At 34.8% G+C, this 15,160-nt stretch overlaps 3 protein-coding genes across 4 annotated transcripts; 2 read left to right on the forward strand and 1 right to left on the reverse strand.

Moving 5' to 3' along the window:
- Window positions 1–5,647: 5,647 nt before the first annotated feature.
- LOC105130055 (uncharacterized) lies at window positions 5,648–7,398 on the forward strand. The gene is made up of 3 exons (XM_011032376.1): window positions 5,648–6,412; window positions 6,520–6,669; window positions 6,818–7,398. Exons 1-3 carry the CDS (start codon window positions 5,774–5,776, stop codon window positions 7,106–7,108), a joined length of 1,080 nt encoding a protein of 359 aa, XP_011030678.1. The 5' UTR covers window positions 5,648–5,773; the 3' UTR covers window positions 7,109–7,398.
- On the reverse strand, window positions 7,317–10,016 carry LOC105130054 (pentatricopeptide repeat-containing protein At4g14820-like). Of its 2 annotated transcripts, XR_843180.1 has the most exons (3): window positions 9,348–10,016; window positions 7,581–9,275; window positions 7,317–7,497 (listed from the first exon to the last, which is right to left on the reverse strand). XR_843180.1 is itself a non-coding variant. In XM_011032374.1 (2 exons), the coding sequence occupies exons 1-2, from the start codon at window positions 9,956–9,958 to the stop codon at window positions 7,682–7,684; spliced, it is 2,205 nt and encodes a 734-aa protein (XP_011030676.1). In that variant the 5' UTR covers window positions 9,959–10,016; the 3' UTR covers window positions 7,317–7,681. The 2 variants fall into 2 exon arrangements, 1 of the variants encoding a protein (XP_011030676.1); XM_011032374.1 differs by having other exon boundaries at window positions 7,317–9,275.
- A 66-nt stretch (window positions 10,017–10,082) lies between these two features.
- On the forward strand, window positions 10,083–13,958 carry LOC105130056 (uncharacterized). Its single transcript, XM_011032377.1, has 6 exons — window positions 10,083–10,220; window positions 10,583–10,688; window positions 10,906–10,950; window positions 11,043–11,151; window positions 11,870–12,107; window positions 13,479–13,958. The coding sequence occupies exons 1-6, from the start codon at window positions 10,173–10,175 to the stop codon at window positions 13,683–13,685; spliced, it is 753 nt and encodes a 250-aa protein (XP_011030679.1). The 5' UTR covers window positions 10,083–10,172; the 3' UTR covers window positions 13,686–13,958.
- Window positions 13,959–15,160: the final 1,202 nt, after the last annotated feature.

Below are 15,160 nucleotides of genomic sequence, written 5' to 3' on the forward strand. Positions count from 1 at the left end.
AGGGAAAGAAAAAAAGAAAAAAAGAAAAGAAATAGTATCTGAAAATCGTATAATCAACAGTACTTTGGTTTCTGGACACCACAGATATTTTTTCCTACTTTGGCTTTTAAAAACCAAAAAAATAATGAGCAAATCCCAACTTTTTCAAACAGAAGAATGGGTCAACTTCCCACTAAATGTTTATGAGGGCGTTAAGAAAAAAAAAATGGTGACACGCTAATAATTATACTAAGTTTTTTTCTCGTGCTACGTCATAGCATCATTATTTTATTTTTAAATCATCGAAAAATCTAATGAACATGAGCAATAAAAAAATATAAAAATAATTTGAGTCAAACTTGTTGAATATGCGGATTGTATAAATCTAGTTATGAAAATAAGATTATTTTTATAAAAAAATATTAAAATTTATTTTTATAAAACTCAATTTTAGAACAATTCATTATTGAATAATAAAATAAATAAATTTAAAATATGAGTTAATCCAGCTAAACCTAAAAATCATGTAATCTAAGTCATAAATATGAGATAAGTTGATAAAAAATAGATCAGATAAAAATCATGAAGTTCTATTTTCAACTAATTAAACTCATGATCTGAGTTACGAGAACAATATTAACCCATAAAAAATTAAAATAAATTATAAAATTATTAAAAAATAAAACTAAAAAATAATAATTTAAAAAAAAAACAAAAAAAATACCATAACTCACCTAGGTTAGCTCAAGAAACCTACAACTTGGGTAATGATACTATAAAAGTAAATAGAAAATTACAAAGATAAATTTTCAATTAACTAAATACATCTCCCCAAGTTATGAGAACATAATTACTTTAAGGAAAGCAAATAAAAGAATTATAAAGTTTAGCTCTAAGTCAATTCATTGTTGAAAAAGAAGAAAAAAAAAGTATTTTTAAAAAACTAAGTCAATAAACTCAACAAAATTATAACTTTAGTCACAAGATTAATATAATTTAATAAAAAAATAAAAAATAAAGTTTTAAATTCCAATTTTCATCAACCTAAATGTTGAAGCTCAAAACTAAAAAGAAAATGAATTAAAAAAACCTAAAAAAAAGAAAGAAAAAAAAGGAAAAGAAAGAGAAAAAAATAGTGTTACGAGACCTTGATAACTTTATAGAAATTTAATAAACTTGTAATCTTGATTATGAGATCGAGATAATCTAATAAAAAATAAATAAAAAAATCATGAAATTCAATTTTAAACCAACTAAATATTAAAGACCAAGACTTAAAAGAAAACGATTTAAAAACAAGGGCTGAGAGAAGGAAAAAAAGAAAGAAAAGTAGTGTTATGAAACTATAATAATTTTATAGAAAATAAATCAAAATAATTCATGAAGATCAATTATTAATTAACTTAATGTTAAATAATAAAATAAAAAAAAATATTAAATAAAAAATAACAAAAAAATAATTTAAGTCAATTCAGATTAATTTGTCAAGTCTACGACCTGTATCATGAGAAAAAAATAACTCCATAAAAAATAAAAAAAATTATAAAGCTCCACTTTCAATAAATTTGATATTAAATTTTAAAATTAAAAAAATATAAATAAATTTATAAGATTGATATATAATCCAATAAAAAAATTAAAAACAATTATGTAGTACAGTTATTAAAAAAATAAGTTGACGTTGAAGGAAAAAATTTTAAAAATAAAATAAAAATTATGTTATTGAAGATTGAAATTAAAAAAAAATTAGTATAATAAATAATATTTTAGCAATATTCTCTAGATATTTTTGTTAACAATTATTCGTAATAAGTTACACTAACAAAGCAATGGTGCTCGTAGGCTCAATTATTTTAAGCTAGAGTCTAATTGCGCGCTTCCACAATAATTAGGGGTTGACGAAGTATTTCTACAAAAGATCTCCGACATGTTCATTGCTCCGGAAATGATAGGACATAGCTGGTCCTGTTGATGGATCAAATATGATCATTGGACTTAGGAATGCGCTATCTAATTTGGTCCTAAGCTGGCCCTTAATTTGGATTAATTAAAGCTAACAGATAAAGACAATTTCTTTCTTGATTTGATGGCCAGCCAAGGGAAAGTAGGAGGTGCCCACATAATCATCCAGACAGACAACCATACATGACATGTAACATCAATGCTTCACATGTTCAGTAAATGCGTATGCCCCATGAAATCTTCAATTCCACCAGCCTTCAGATCGTCTCATTAATAATTACTCTTTCTTCCACGTATGAAAATAGCATACCTCAAGCAAGCAAGACCAACCACCGCCGCTTCCGTGTATAACATAAATTTTATTTAATAATTTAATTTTTTTTAATAAAATCAGAGTTTTAATAATCAAACCACAAATACAAGATAATATGGATTAAAAAATAATATATATTTTTTAAATTAAATTAATTCTTTAATCATGCCAGCGTCACTAAGCTAATAATGTTACATTTGATTGGTGGTTTCGGTCCAGCTGCTAAGAATGCAGGCATATGTACAGAGGCTAATTAAATATATCTTTGTAAAAACGATGGAGGTTCCAGTCGAGAAGGGGGGGTGGATGCGCTGTTGGAGCTCAGGAAGGGTTGACTCTGATCTGATCACACTTTACGAGCACCGCAGTCCTCATTTCATTTGTGCTAAAGACAAAGCAGATTATATAAAGTATATTAAATATATCTGGATAATGCTTAACGAATGTGCTAACAACACCACTCTTTAGCTTTTGTCTCTTACTGTATAAATAAATGGTGATATTAATCTCACTCCAAAAGATATAGGATCTAAATCATTTGGAAATATCAAAATAGTAGGGGGTGATTAGCGTGAGGTCAAATAATACAAGAGTAATCATTGAGGTCATTTGGGGCCAAAAAAAAAAAAAATTGAGGAGAGGAAATTATTAAGGAGGTTAAATATTGTTATTGTATATATTTTGTTCTCACTGTATTTAATTGAATTTATATATAAATTTTTTGATTTATAATTATAATAAAAAAATATTTCTGAAAAGCTTACATTTTTTTTATCAGAAACATGATTAAACAGTAAAAACAAACACAATTTATATCTTATTTTTCTTTTACTTATATCTTGCTTTTGAATTTCTTGAAAATATATTATCATTTAATATTTGTTTTATATTTACTTTTAATGGATGTCATTGATATATACATAAATGGTGGATTTGGTTTTTAAACTCTTATGAAACAATTTAAAAACTCATTTTTATAATCTTAAAAATTCCCCTCCCCCGTCATAACTCATCCTCCATTTTTTTTCTTCTTGTAATCTTATATGAAACAAAATTTCAGACACAACTTTCTCCACAGAGGATGATTTTACAAAACCCACCAAATCTATGAACCAGAAGTTAAAATCCAATGGGGGTTAAAACTCCTGAAGAGCGAGCCACGCAAGGTCAAACATCACCATCGGCATCGTTGGTGGGAAATATAAGCTATGTGCTCTGAGCCCTAAATTCTTTGACTTCATGCTATGATATAACATCATGACACCAACCATTTCACACTAACTCTTTCCAAGCCATAGGTGCAAACTCTTTCTTTGAGAACCACGAAATTCACCAAATGTATGGGCCAAAAACTAAGGTCGAAGATGGATAAGACCTCGTGCGGTCCATGCAGCGCATTTGGCCGATGGCATCGATTAGCACCCTTGAAAAATGCATGCAGCATCATTGTAACCTGAGAAAAAAGAAGAAAAACATTCTCTTTCTTTGGTTAAGAAGTCAATTTCATAACCAACCACCTCGAGGGGTTATATACTTATTTCTTTTAAATAAGATTTTGATTTTGAGTATTCTCTAAAGAGCATAAGATTGTTAGAATAGTTTGATCTATTAGTAAATTAACTTGGTTTGACCGGATTAATTGAGTTTACTGGATTTCTAGGCATTGGAGTTTAGAAAGGAAAAAAAAAGTCAATTTATTTCAAAATATATACTGCCCCATGAGACTGTAAAAATAATAAAATGCTACCATAACACAATTAAGAAGATGATGATTTTTGGCATCCATATTCATAAGATTCGGATCTCTACTGAGCTTAGAACCGTTACCTTTGTACTGCTTCTTCTTGCTCGCTACCGGTCACCTTTTCTTTAGTGATGAGCATATTAATCTTCTTCCCCATATATGTAACGGGAGTGTATCGATTTTCTCACCAGACACCAATTCTTTCCATATCAGATTTTTCGTTCTCCATGTGACTACAGATTTGTTGTTTAATAATGTTAATAGTTAATAGTTAATGATAAAAATAAAATTTATTTAGCTAAGCCGATTACAAAGAAGGTGATGGATTGATATTTCTTGCTTTATGTTTGTCTGAAATTGCTCTTCAATAAGTTCATCATGTGAAAACCTTTTATTTTTAGTTAAAGCTAAATATTGAGTCTAAATATATATGGATTTAGTGAATAACTAGACCTATAATTTATAAGTGCAACCAAGCACTGAATTTAAATATTTTCTGATGTACCTTGATAAGATTATAAATCAAAAAAGTTTTATCTTAAGAGAATAGACTAATATTTTCCCTACAAGAAAGAGAAGCAAGCAAGAACTATGAAAGGAAAAAAAAACCAGTTTTTTCTCTCTTGGTACACGGATAGATTTATCGAAAAAGATTTTTTTTCTTTTAAAATATATAATTAATTTATCTTTAAACCAACACTAATTTAATTATCAAAAAATTCTCAAATAAAAAAAAATGGTGACGAGAATGTTCTACCCTTGTTTTTACTATGAAAAAATGAATTGAATTGTTTGAACCATAAAATTAATAACTTTGATCGAGGCCCAGGCCCAGGCCCAATCTTCAAGACCACAGACCTCATCACAAGAGACGAAAAAACATGCTTCCGCATAACGTAAAACAGGTAACTTAATTTCAAATGCCAAATGTTTGTTTAATATCCTTAAATCATCAATGATAAGCTTTGAGGATATCTCCAAAACATATCCATTTTTAAGATAAGTTTTGAGGATTTTTAATTTATGATTTGTTCAGATTTTTTCTGAATTTCATCTGCTCATTATTATTTTTAAAATATATTAAAATAATATATATTTTTTTATATCAACATATCAAAATGGTATAAAAACATAAAAAAATAATTTTCAATAAAAATTAATAAATTTTAAGCAACTTCTATTTGTACCACAATCCCAAACAATGGCCTACTTAGATTCCCAACATTTACCTTATTTTGCTTCCTTTTTTTCAGCAGTTATTTTATGTTAATTATGAATGCTGATGAATTATAATTTTCTTAATTTCTGGCTACGGTTGCTTTATATTTTGTAAGATAGCAAGAAGTTAATAAAACATAAATTACTACCGCTGTAAATTGTTTTTATACGTGGATTAATTTGATAGGAACAAGAACAATAGAGGACAAGAACAAATCATGCTTTAAGTGCTTGCTTCCAATTATTACAAATAAAGTAACAATTACTCTTCCTTCCATTAATCAGAGAACCTCTCTCTCTCTCTCTCTGCTTTTCCTTTTGTTGTAAAGAAGAAAACAAGAGAATTCAAAAAAAGAAAGAAATAAAGGAAAACTGGGAACATGAAGTAAAATAAAAGAGAATGGGGGCAATTTCAGTCATTTTGTAAAGCATGTGCGTCAACATAAAAACCTCCTTCACATGACCGTTGCATTCAAATTTCAAACGGTCTCCTAATCTCCTCCTCGCTTAAAACAATTCTACTGACCCAACCAGAAGCAGAAACAATCGAGCCAGCCATGAAAGCATACAGTGCATCAACATCACAATCCTCTGTGAAATCAAGCGCCACCAACCCGAATACCCCGGCCATGGAAGAGAGAGATAGCTGTTACTTCCCTGGTTGCAGAAAAGATGCCAACTGCAAATGTGATATTTGCTTAGCTAGCATCAATGCTACCCTTGACCTCATGCCAGTCACCATTCATAAGTCCTCTCTCACCAAGCTTTCTACTTCACGCGCCAACGTGGAATGTACTCCCCTGTCTTTTGATACTTCAACTATCTCCACACCGAAATCAATTTCTCGTCCTAAAATGGATTCTCCAGCACTCAAATCAACAGCAAGATTGACCTTGAATCAAAAGAAAGTAAAGAAGAAAAAAGAATGGTCTTTTTTTTCTTGCGGTGTTCTTTTCTGGCTGGTTTTGGGATCAAGCTTGCTTTTTAGAGTAGAAACTGGGTTTTCTTGGGGGGTTTACAGGGTTTTAAGGCCCGTGTTTTCATCAGATATGATTAGGAGTATTGGTGAGAGATCTTGGGCTGTACAAGACTTGAACCGGAGGCTGAGGTTCTTGCAAAGTGAATTAAATGGTTTTGTTGCAAATGGGAAGGTTTCAAATTGCAGCTTTATGGATTCAATATGGGAAATCAATCAGGTTTCATATGCCTAAATTCTTGAATAATTAAGTATAGCTCAAAGATTTGCTAGGTATTTTTCAATACAACAATCTAATACAATCTAATGAATAAACACGAACTGCAGGATGGGCTGCTTTTGAATTCACGGTGTGTCTTGTACAAGTCCGCAATGGAAGAGGTGAGCATATGGGGCTGGCCTTTGCAAACTGCAGGATTGCTGAAAACAGAATTTTCTTCGCGTTCATTTACAGTGTTGTCGGGCAGAGTTACAGAGGTAAACCCAAAATTTTGTAGCATATGTATCTTCTCTTATTAGTAGCAGTGTCTTTCACCTATATCAGAAGATGCTTTACCTTAATCAAATTCATGATTCTTTTTGTTTTTTTTGTTTTTCTGGGATCTTGTCTATTTCTCTTTAAAAGTGGTCTAACGGTAGGATTGGGTACTCAATTCGAAAAGCCAACACTTCATGGGTTCACGGGAATTGGGCTGCCTCTATTGTCCAATTAGATCCCAACACATGGATTCTGGAGTATGAGCGTAGCTTGATATTGAACAGCTCAACACTGTTTTCAGCAGTAGCAGAGATCTTCAAATACAGGATGTCAAGAGCTATGAAAAGTATGAATCCAGTATTCTGGTTGTTCTCTGATTTTGAGCACCAATACAGAGTCTTTACAGCAAAAGACCGTGTCAAGATCATCCCAACTTAGTGGATATATAGTTAAAAGACGCAGCACCATAACTACCTCCAGCACCGTTCCAGTTCTCATTGCTTGTGAGAAGGGTTGCAGTAGAAACCTATGGATATCAAGGACCCGTTTTCTTCTTTCAAGATCCTTGCTATGTTTTGGCTTGAAATCATCGTTTCATTGTCTTGGTGCACTCTATTTGGATACTCTAAGATGACAAAAGTCTCAATTTCTAAAATTCTTAATTTAAATTGTACATGATGAACTGATACAATATGACAACATAACCCGTGTTAGTACTTTTGCTGGAATGGTTATCTTTAATTGATGTTGGATTTCACATATAATCTAATGATGAAGCTTGGGGGGCATTGGATGAAGTCCCGAGGTTGAGCATGTCCTTTGTCATACTCCCGCCACACCACCGCCTCTCCCCTAAGGAGTATACAAGCATTGGATGAAGTCCCGAGGTTAACAGTGTCCTTTTTCACACTTCCCACCACACCACCGCCTCTCTCCTGAGGAGTATCCATTTCATGATTGCTGATTGTTTACTAAAACTTTGACTGTCAAGTTACAGATTGGTGAAGAAAATCACCAATAGTCATTACACGAGCACACGCCAGCTTTGTAATGGTGAAACCGAGTCCTGTCTCTAACAATAATCTCCATCCCATAAACCTTCGAGACCAACTTAATAAAGGTGTGGCAATCTTCACAAACTCTCAGATTCTTAACTATTCGGATGCAGGACCCTTTTGCCTCACCCATCAGCCCATAACAAAGGGCCAATTTCTCACTGTGCCATAAAACCACTTCTTTCTTTCCTTCCTCTTCTACATCAACCAAAACACTATTAGTATTAGGAGTATAGCCAACTAGCTTTAACTCCTTAACCACCTCATCTAGCTTCTCATAGATTTTATCTGCTTGCTTATGCTTCTTATCTGCCATTACAAACTCGTGTACTTGGTTGTTCAATTCTATCCAACTACATCCACGTTCTTTAGATATTCCTCTTTGTTTCATTAAGTTCCTTAGCTCCCCTACATCTTGCCACCTTCTGTCTTTAGCATAAATGTTAGATAATTGCACAAGGGCTCCATCATGGTCTGGCTCCAGCTCAAGGACCTGCTTGGCAGCAAATTCTCCAAGCTCATTCTCTCCATGAATCTGGCAAGCAGCCATTAGGGATCCCCAAATGACAACATTAGGTGCCAAGGGCATTGTCTCCACAAGTTCTAGAGCATCTCTCAGTAGGTTAGCTCGACCAAATAGATCTACCATGCAACCATAGTGCTCGTGTTTAGGTGTGATGTTGTGTTCATTTGTCATTGATGCAAAGGCTCTCCTGCCCTCCTCAACTAGCCCTGCATGACTACAAGCATAAAGCACACCAACAAATGTAACCCCATTTGGCTTGATGTTTTCATCTTTCATTTGACAGAAGAATTTTAGTGCATTACTGGCATCCCCGTGGATAGCAAAAGCATTAATCATACTTGTCCAAGATATCACATTTCTGCTTTGCATCTTCTCAAAAACTCCTCTCGCTGCTCCCAAATTTCCACATTTGGCATACATATCAATAAGGGCATTGTTGACAGGCAAAGCTCCTCCAAGTCCATTCTTGTCAACATACATATGAATCCATTTAGCTCGATCTAGAACACCAAGACGAGCACAAGCTGAGATTACACTTAGTATAGTAACTTGATCAGGTTTGATTCCGAAAACTTGCATTTCACTAAATAAATTAAGAGCTTCCTGAGGCTTATCACTCTCAGCGTAACCAGAGATCATTGCGCTCCAGCAAACCAAGTCCTTTTCTTCCATTTGGTCAAAGATCAAGCGAGCATCTTCAACTCTCCCAACTCTCGAAAACCCGGAAATCATGGCTGTTAAAACAACTAAGTTCCTAGATGAGATATTAGTAAACAATTTTTGAGCCATTTCCATACAGCCACAGCTTGCATACATGGTAAGAAGTGCACTCTGTAAGTAAGTATCAAGCACAAAATTATTTTCAATAATGAAATCATGTATAGCTTCTCCATAACTTAAATTTCGGGCTCGACCACAAGCCGATATTATGGTTGTCAGAACCATTTCATCTGGCTTCAAATTGGAACTCCTCATCTCTTCAAAAAGCTGCAGCACATCATCATAAAGTCCACTCTGATGATACCTGTTAATAAATTAACATCAATAAAAAGAAATATCTAATTCAACAACCAAAGAATTAAACTTCAATCCGTACCCATCAATCATAATACTCCAGGCAACAACATCCCTATAAGACATTCTATCAAACACCAATCGTGCTTCCGAAATCCGGTCACATGCAGCGTACATACCCACCAGGCCCGTTTGCACAAACGGGTCTTTGTCAAAACCCAGTTTAGTCGCAACCCCATGAATCTCCTTCCCTTCATTTAACCCAGAAGCTCTGGAAGCTGCTTTTAGCAATGGAGGAAAGCTAAACCTATCAATACCAAGCAAGCCTTCCTTCAACCTTATTTTCTCATATGCTAAAAGAGCAGTTTCAGGCTTGTCGCTGCGAGATAAAGAGCGGAAGAGTTTGTTTGAAAGAGGAGTGTGGCATTTGGGGAGGTGTGTGAAGACGGAGAGGGCGTAGTCGAGGGAAGAAGAGGAGAGAAGGAGTTTGAGGAGGAGTGAAGGAGGGAGGTTGGAGCGGAGGACTTGGGCGTGGATTTGTTTGAGGTGGGGGAGGGAGGTAGGGGTGGGGGTGGAGGAGAGGGCTGCTTGTAGGGCGGTGGAAGTGAGTGGGACAGGTATTGTGGGCAGTGTGGTCACGGTGGACATTTTGTTTCGGATGGGGAGGAATGGGGTGGGGAGTATAAATTTCATATCTATTTCGCTTGGGCCTATGAGTGTAAATAGTATTTGGGCTAGTTCTTGTAACTGTGGGGCCAGGCCTGATGGTTTTCTCAGACCTCTTCAACTTTAAAGAACTTACCAGTGTCAGCATTCGCAATTTCAAGCCTTGCGGAGAGCGTTGGCATTTTATGCGTGCAATTAAATTAAAAAGAAGAAACAAATTGAAGGAAGAGTTAAAGAGGAAATGGGTGAAGCGTTATTTGATCTTGAACAAGTCCTCAGATCCCAAAAGGTATGTAAATCTCTCTCTTTCTCTTCGAAGCCTCTTTTATCTCTCCAACACAAATGTTTTTCTTTTTCTTTTTCTTCCCTTTTTTTGATTTTTGTTCAGTCGGTAATGAATTAGAAGCTTATAGTTTTTGTTCTTTTCGTAATGGGGAGACGTCTTGATTTTATTTTTCTTAGACCTAGATTTGACTAGCATTCCATTTTAGGCTTTCGGCGTATGTAGTAGTGCTCGCCTCTTTTTTTAAGGTGAAAACAAATGGTGGCCTTTGTGGATGAGAGTAGAACCTATTTTTACGCTTTTATGGACTTCATCAATAGTGGTTTTTTTTTTCTTTTCTAATTGTTCTTTTTTGGTCAATTCTATAGGAGACGTTGACGCATCAAGAAATGAACATACTTCAATCTTGCAAATCGAAGGCTGTTAGGCAATTTACATTCGGTGTTCTTACCGGTGCCACTGTTGCCTGGGCAGGTGTGTATTTTTATTCTTTTTTATGCATATAGATATGCCGAATCAGCACGTCATTGGGGTCAAGACAGAACATCATGCTTGTCTGTTCTTCTTCTGCTGCTTTTCATTTTCCTGCTGTTAATGTTGTTCTTTTACTCAGTAATCTGAAATCATTGCTGCCGACAGAATCATTTGTCTACTAGTACTGCGTATTTGATTATTTGTAGCATTCTGACAGCAACATGGAAGCTAAGTTGGTTTGCTCGAGCCAACATTTCAGGAGGTAATGCGGACAAACACCTTAATATTGCTGATTTACATGACCACTCCTTCATCTGTGTAGACAAAAATATTTAAGTTTTACCTTATTTGCAGGAGCTGCAATTTTTTTGGGATTCTGGAGATTTGGTAAGTCCTTAGATTCCGGTGTTGATCATATTCTTGCTATGGATGGAAGTCGGATGCAGAAGGAGTTGGCAAATATGTAGGTTCACCTTACCTTGTTTGTTTGTAGTGAACTTCTCAGTTTTTCTACAATGAGTTAGAATATATTGATGTTTTATTATTTGAACGAATTGGCATGTTGTCTAGCCAAAATTGGCTTTCAACGTTCTTTATTAGTTGCATAGTATTTTGGTTTGATCTAGCACATTCTGAATGTTCTGCAACATACAAGATTGAGATTGATACTAAATCAGCTAAAGAGTAAAATCTGTCATCGACTGAATAGAACTTTGCTCATATGGGTGTGCTGAATTTAAACTGGTACTAAAAACCTGACAAGTTAACATTGTTAAATAACTCTTTAGCATTAGCGTGTCCAAGATTCCAGCTTTGGCAGCCACTTCTACTGCTACAATTGCTGAGGTGCTTTTGGCCCATTAGGCTAGAACTATATGCTGTTATTTTTTCCTAACAGTTCTACGAGTTAACAAGCTTGGCCTGGCCTTCTGAATCTCTACTAAAATTCCTAAGATCTGTCACATAAATAGTAGTTCCCCAGACCATGTTGTATCTCTTATCAAATGCTGAGTATTGTCTTTTGTTGTGTAATCAATGTCTCAAATGGTTATGTTCTCTGTCAAACTTTTCCTGTATATTTCTGATTTTTTCTGTTATATTCCATCTTCCCATCATCTGTTTTCAATTGCTTGAGGAAGAATTATTTATTGATTCGCAATGAATAATATTTCTATTTACAGAATGGTGAATAAATATCAAGATGATCCTTGGACAATGCAACATTTGAATGGGCGTTTCTATTCAGAGAAAGTTTTTGATGACTCAAACTTGCATAGGCCCATAATAAGCCTTCAATATCGAAATTCATTTGCTGATAATGTTGCATATGGTCAAAGGACACATGACAGTGATTCTCACGATGCCTCCCACAGTGACTCTGGTATCAAAAGGGCTGATGTGGAGTCCAAGAAAGTTCCTGTAAGTGCACTGACCAAATATTCCTATTTGAACATGGGCATGACTACTTTACTGGTGTTTGCATTCATAATAAAGTCAGTAATGAACATGCAAATAGTGGATTTAATTACAGACAAAGACACCCCTAATGTTGCAGCTACGAATTTCATGAATGGATATCCATCTTTTTTATTTTGCTCCTTACATGCAATTTTAATGATTCTTGGACAATTTGTTTTTCATATATTTAATATAGCAGACAGTTCAGCTAAATGGGTAAAGATTACAAAGTTTTTAAAAGCAAAATTCATAGATAAAACAATTTTTTTTTTCCATTTATGAACTGATTTAACAAAACCTTACTTATTTGGAATTCATTAGAGAATTTATTTTTATTCTTTTCCATCAATATACTGAAAGGCAGAAAGATCTAGAAGTAGAAAATCCGCATCATGTGGAATAATTCATTTCCATTGGATATCTGACGAATCATTTAGATGCTTCTTCTTTCACATTACATGTCTGTTAATGCTATGGGTAGAGTAACTTTCTTGGGCAAACAAAAATGTAGGCTATTGGTTAGGCTTCTACATGCTGTTACAGAAACTGTAGTGTGAGGATAAGTGCATGTATACACATCCACCAGGCAAGAATTGGCGTTTATGCAAAATCTCAGAACCATAGTTTTCTATACAGAGTCATCCAGGCTTTTGCTCGACTTGGAATGAGTAGATGCGCTCCCATGGAAAAGGAGGTAACCTTCTCCCCTAGGTTGGACTGATTGTCAGCAGCATCAAACCAAAACTACCAGATTTTCTACTCCTTCCATTAGTCAATACATTCTGTAGTTGGTCCATTGTATAATGTAGTGAACTTGCCTGCTGGAAATGGTATGATTTAGAGCAAATTAAGGCTTGAAAATGAAATGCATTTCCAGGGATGTGGTGCCAATCGTGGGATGCATTAGTTGCTTGCCATGGTTTAGAAAGTTTTTCTCAGGTAGTTTTGCGATGGAAGGATAGTTGCAATTGAAATTCCTATGAATAAGCAACTGCATCTGTTACAGGCTATTGAATTCAACATCCAGCATTATCTTGATGTGGGGTAGCAATATCTTAGAGCATTTTTTTAATCGGCGCTAAATCCTTAATGAACCTGCCCTCAAAATTAGCAACCAGTGAAAAAATGCAACCTCTACACTGTATTCCACGTCCTTGAAAGAGCAGGCTTTCCATTTGGTTTTTTTAACAAATGGGAAAAATTAAGAAAAGGGTTTCTTAGTTATCACATTATTAAAATGGTCTATTCTACTTGAGCGTATATTAAATTCTTGCTTGAAATTGTAATGGTTTCTTAGTTGTCACATTATTTAATCTAATCATTCTGTTTTAGATGAACCTCGATGCCAAAGTAATGGAAGACCCTCTAGAGAGTATTTTTGGTTTCATGGCCCCTGTGGAGGAGATCCATCACCTTGGTACATCAGGCAAACCTGCCAGAGTACTTAATCGTAGCCATAAAAGATCTCATCGTAGGCATCGGATGCACCATCAAGAAGCTTCTATGAACTCTGAACGTTTGCAGCCACATCAGATTTAAGGTTGGTGATAGACTTGGAGGAAACCGGAGAGAATGCTTATTGAAGATTTGGAAGCCAAACCTTCTGTAGTTAGTTATCACATATGCCATACTGTTGAACTGGAATTGTCAGACAAATTCTGTAAGTATTGTTCATTTTACTCCATGAGCAACTCTGGTGAGCTTAAATGTCTATATGTGGTATGTTGCAATGAATACTCTATACTGGAGAGTAGATAGACATTAATCATCGCATATGCCTTAGCAGCACAGGTGTTGGAACTTTTCTATGTTTGATCAGGTGCCAAAGCTATGAATTTACCTTGATGGGGCGTTAATATGGTCAAAGGAGCATGATGCATGATGCATTGTGCAGGTGGTGATAGTATCACATTGTTAAGGAGATCATATTGAAATGCTTATAATACAAGATGGCAACGTAGCTACCTGATGGCTAATTTTTGCGGTCGCTGACCTGAAACATGCTCTTGCCATTTCTTTCATCAATCCCTTTGTTTCTGGGTTGGATCAGATGTCGAAATATTGCGAACTTCAGAAACGGTAGACATGCACCCAGTGATATGACCTATTGTGCCTCAGCTCACATAATAGAAGAGTAGGTGGCATCAGTTTGAATCTACTCCCGTGAAAGGAAAGACTCTTAAACATGGTTACAAGACCAGCTTGGGTTCAGCTTGGCCTACAACTCGAGTTTCAAGTTGGCCAATCGATTCATTTGCCAACCTTCCAAGTTTTGATTTTTTTTAAAACCAGAAACAATATTGTTTTTGTTATAAAAAAGAAAAGCACAGTTTTTTTCACTTGCTCAAATTATGATAGGTCTCGGGTTGATAGATCACCGGGTTGTCATGTTAAGCAGGCTGGTCGGGTCTTATAGTTAGGCTATTAATTGTCTGCCTGAAAGAAGAGGTTACTGTTGGTAGCTGTGTAATTACGGGAGCATCTGGGGACATCGGCGCAAATGCCACCGCCTGAGTATCAAAAGGCTAGAAACTTACAGCCATCTTGGGGACCTTCCGTGCAGTCAGGTTTTAGCCAAACGAAAAATGATGAGTTTTATAATCGCTAAAATACTCTGGTTTAGAGCATTTTTAATTTTTTTATATATAATTTTTTAGATTGTTCTGATGTAATTGTATAAAAATAAAATTTTAAAAATATATTATTTTAATATATTTTTAAACAAAAATATTTTTTAAAAATAACCTTAACCATAATTTTAAATACTACCGTAAAGAAGGTATCATGTAACCTTCATTTTCTTGGGGGCATCAAATTCGCGATCACTCTTATCTTTTTTTAAATGAAAACCCACCACAAAATAAGTCCGAGATTCATAAGTAACCTATCATTCCAGTAGCTTTTGCAATCCACGATGGAATACAATATTATAGGCAAAAAACTAGTGACCTTTTGCTATATGGCCGCCACCTGAGTTAGACATATGTGTTTGTCCATGAAATGTATACGTCGCT

This window comes from Populus euphratica, unplaced genomic scaffold, assembly GCF_000495115.2.
Source record: "Populus euphratica unplaced genomic scaffold, PopEup_1.0 scaffold17.1, whole genome shotgun sequence".
In the NCBI taxonomy this organism is placed as follows: Eukaryota; Viridiplantae; Streptophyta; class Magnoliopsida; order Malpighiales; family Salicaceae; genus Populus; species Populus euphratica.